This window comes from Sardina pilchardus, chromosome 16, assembly GCF_963854185.1.
Source record: "Sardina pilchardus chromosome 16, fSarPil1.1, whole genome shotgun sequence".
NCBI classification, from domain to species: Eukaryota; Metazoa; Chordata; class Actinopteri; order Clupeiformes; family Clupeidae; genus Sardina; species Sardina pilchardus.
Genome location: NC_085009.1, coordinates 10,829,261 through 10,833,230, shown reverse-complemented (window position 1 = coordinate 10,833,230; position 3,970 = coordinate 10,829,261). Strand labels below are relative to the sequence as shown.

Here is a 3,970-nt window from a genome sequence, read left to right as displayed (position 1 = left end):
CGACACTTTCACAATAACTGTACACTCGGGGGAGACAGGGGAGGGGGCCTTCATTAACTTGCGGGGCCCTATACGCAACTTGTGTAGTGTGGGCGTAGAGGTAGAACCGGCCCTGGCTGAGGAGATGAACTTGGCACTGATGATGTACCGTAATTTCCCGACTATTAGCCGCGGCTTATACATTGATTTTGCAAAATTTCTTCAGCTATGAGGTTAATACAGGGGGGCAGTTAATATGGTGTTAATATGGTTTTGTTTCTTTTAATTTGCATAAAACACTGTTTATACACAAAGCGGCTTATATGCGGGAAATTACTGTAGTGGTGTTTTCTATAGCCTATTCATTAACTATTGTTTGACCTCTTTGAAAATGGTGGGATATGTCTGCGAGGTGCTTACCCAAGTTCCACTTCCCTTTGAATGGCTCTGAAACCTGTTTGCCAGACGGGCCTCAGTGTACCTGTTGTCTTGTCTTGCTGTAAATAGTTCAAGATTTCACTTCAACCTTTTGTTTTTATCCACAAGCTGGACTGTCGGCACAGAACTTGTGTTGCTCACTCACTCACTCTGAGTTGCCTGCTTGACACGCCCACCTGCCTAGATGATAGATAGATAGATAGATACTTTATTGATCCCCAAGGGGAAATTCAAGAAGATGCGTACAAGCAAGGAGCATGGAGAGTGGGAGCAGTCCACTGAGACACAGAACACTATTGTTTAACTATTCCGCTATTATTTTGATAAAGTATCGATTGTAAAAACGTCAGAAATCTTTTTTCTTTTTTTGCATGAGGGCATCGTGATACCTTTCTAGTATTGTTACATCATGCAAGATTGTGTGCGTGTGCTTGATCACAAATCACGCATCATGCACATCCTCGTGAGTATCATTTTGGATATTACTCACTGCTTACTGTACTGTAGGTGGTGATGGGTTGAGGCGTGATGACAGTTTTGTCTGGCATGTCAGTCTGTTATCAACCACAGATAGACTCCTTCCTTTTGACATGCACTGTTTTGTTTGGGTTTGGCCACAGTAAGCTGCTACTCCCCTGTTCAACATTCATACTGTACTCTAACGGTCTTATGCATTCAAATATGATGTAGTTTCTCTTATTTGAAGCTCATCATACTTATTATTAGTTTAACCAATTTTGTAATCTCTCGACAACATCTTCTCATCCTTTCTCACTCCACTCCATCTCTATCTCTCTCTCTCTCTCTCTCTCTCTCTCTCTTTCTCTGTCTGTAGACCTGCGTGAGGCTCTGAAGAGCGTGAGGTCAGCGGAGGTTAATGTGGTGTCTGGGACGCTGAAGCTCTACTTCAGAGATCTGCCGGAACCGCTGGTCCCTGCTGACCTTTACCATAGGCTAAAGAAAGCCCTAGGTAAATAGTGTGTGTGTGTCTCTCTGTCTCTCTCTCTCTTTCACACGCTCACACACGCTCACACACGCACGTACACATACACAAACACACACACACACACGCGTGTACACATGCGCACGCACGCACGCATGCACACACAAACACATGTGCATGCGTACACACAGATGCACGCACGCACGCATGCACACACAAACACATGTGCATGCGTACACACAGATGCACGCACGCACACATACACACACACACACACACACACACACACACACACACACACACACACACACACACACACACACACACACACACACACACACACACACACACATACACACAGTGTGCCAGAGACCAATTTCCCACAATACTTTGTCTAACACGTCAGTGGACAATAACATCTCAACATCTCAGTATCCATGTACGTACGTTCTCAAGTGGAAGCTTATGTGCCATGTTTGTGTGTGTGCGAGTTCAAGTCGTTCATCTCTTGACTTTTGTGTATAATATCCTCTGCCAGATCTTCCTGACCTGAACTCCAAACAGAGCACGCTGCGGAACATCCTGGACTCGTGCCCAGATGCCAACCGTAACACCCTCCTCTACCTCTTCCACCATCTCAGGAGGTCTCTCTCTCTCTCTCTCTCTCTCTCTCTCTCTCTCTGTCTCTCTCTCTGTCTCTCTCTTTCGTTTCTCTGCCTGTTTTCTGCTTCCCTGTCTTTCTCTTTTCTCTTCTCTTCTCTTTCTCTCTTTCTCTTCCTCTTCTCACGGCTGCGTGTAATATGTATTTATACTGTCACTTCCTGTCACTCAGTCACTTCTCTCTCTATGCCCAGCAATGTGGCATTTCTCTGTGTGGGTCCAAAGTACATTTACTGTACGTCAATTCATTTGTCAGACTCTTTTATCCAAAGCGACTTGTCGCAATAGAATAGCATTTAAGCTACCGTAATTTCCAGACTATTAGCCGCAGCTTATACATTGATTTTGCAAAAAATTTTCAGCTATGAGGTTAATAGAGGGGGGAAGTTAATATGGTGTTAATATGGTTTTGTTTCTTTTAACTTGCATAAAACACTGTCCTGCGGCTTATATGCGGGAAACTACTGTAACAGAGGTGACCTTAGCTATAGGCATTACTGCTGCATACTGTTTGTCAATACATGTACAATGTTTAACATAAATGTTGCCATTGGATGCATTACACCAGAGTAAGCCTTAGGATATAATCTACATCTGCAGTCCCTTGGCAAGGGAATTTGAAGGACTTTTGTCACATTATGATGCAGAATTTGTAAATGTGCTGTGTGGATTGACAATGTATTTCAAATGAAGCAACGTTTTAAAAATGAAAATATAGGTACGGAATAGTAGGTATGTGGCCTGTGTGTCGGTATCCATTATCTGTCCATTTCCATCTTTCAAGCTCTCTCCCTCCAAAACAGTCATTGATCGTGCGCCCTCATATGAACATTCTTTCAAATGAGATTTATGTTGTGTGAAGTGAGTACACTGTGTGTACTGTATGTAATCAGAGATTCTCCCCACTCTCTTTCCCTTCCTCTTTGCTGGTCTGTCTCTCCTTCCCTCAGAGTGGCGGAGAGGGTGGACGCGAATAAGATGTCCATAATGAATCTGGCCACGGTGTTTGGGCCGAGTCTCTTGCGCCCCCCAGTGTCAAGAGTGGACATCTCAGAGGAGGTGGTGGTGCAGGTCAGTCAGATGTCTCTGTCTGTGTGTGTATGTGTGTGTGTGTGGGAGTGTGTGTGTGTGTGTGTGTGTGTGTGTGTGTGTGTGTGTGTGTGTGGCAATGAGCCAGCTTAGCTTAAATAAAATGAAATAAAACAAATATTAGAATTAAAAAAGGTATATTATTGAGGATTTTGTCTGCAGAGAACACTTTAAATTGTTTGCAAAAGTTTGCGAAAGTTCGCATATGTTTGCCAATTTGAGCACACTTCTGGTTTGGATGGCAGGGAAACTTTAAGTAAACAATAATAACAGTTCACAGCAGTAACATTCCGGCAATCAGATGCACATTACAGTGCATTACTGTAAATCAATCATGACCTTGATTTTGCTTGCATTATTATAGATGCAACTTGGTCTTGAAATATATATACATGAACAAAGATTATTATTATGAATATTAATATTATGATTGATATTATTATTATTAGAACAAGATAATTAAATGTTGGATGTATGCAACTATATTCTATAGGCCTATGGAAATTCAGTTGTAATTGTATTGCACATGAGTGTATTGTGTTTATCTGTACTGACATACATTTACTGATAAAGATTTGTTTCTGTCATAGGTGCAAGTGGTGTTTTTTTACCTGCAGTGTAATGATCTGCCCACTCCTCTCACCTCTCTACCAGTGGATACCGAGAATGAACAGGAAACCATTATGTGAACTACATTTCCCAGAACTCTTTGAGGTTGGATGTTGAACGTTATGGCATGTACAGTACTTGTATTTATTGATAACCGCTCAATAATGCACCAGAATTGGTCAAGACTACATTCATTTATATCTGTAAACCTAGAATGTCTATTGTAAATGAGTTATTAAACATGTTTATTAA

The 3,970-nt window shown here is 41.9% G+C and overlaps 1 protein-coding gene across 2 annotated transcripts in view; it reads left to right on the top strand.

The window, feature by feature from the left end:
* si:dkey-33c9.6 (active breakpoint cluster region-related protein) overlaps positions 1-3,970 on the top strand; it is a 24,669-nt gene extending 20,699 nt beyond the window's left edge. For both annotated transcript variants that reach the window (XM_062515748.1, XM_062515746.1), the window contains exons 19-22: positions 1,253-1,387; positions 1,899-2,004; positions 2,971-3,091; positions 3,700-3,970. In XM_062515748.1, the coding sequence (XP_062371732.1) occupies positions 1,253-1,387; positions 1,899-2,004; positions 2,971-3,091; positions 3,700-3,798 (461 nt within the window). In that variant the 3' untranslated portion in view covers positions 3,799-3,970. The remainder of the gene's footprint in view (positions 1-1,252; positions 1,388-1,898; positions 2,005-2,970; positions 3,092-3,699) is intronic.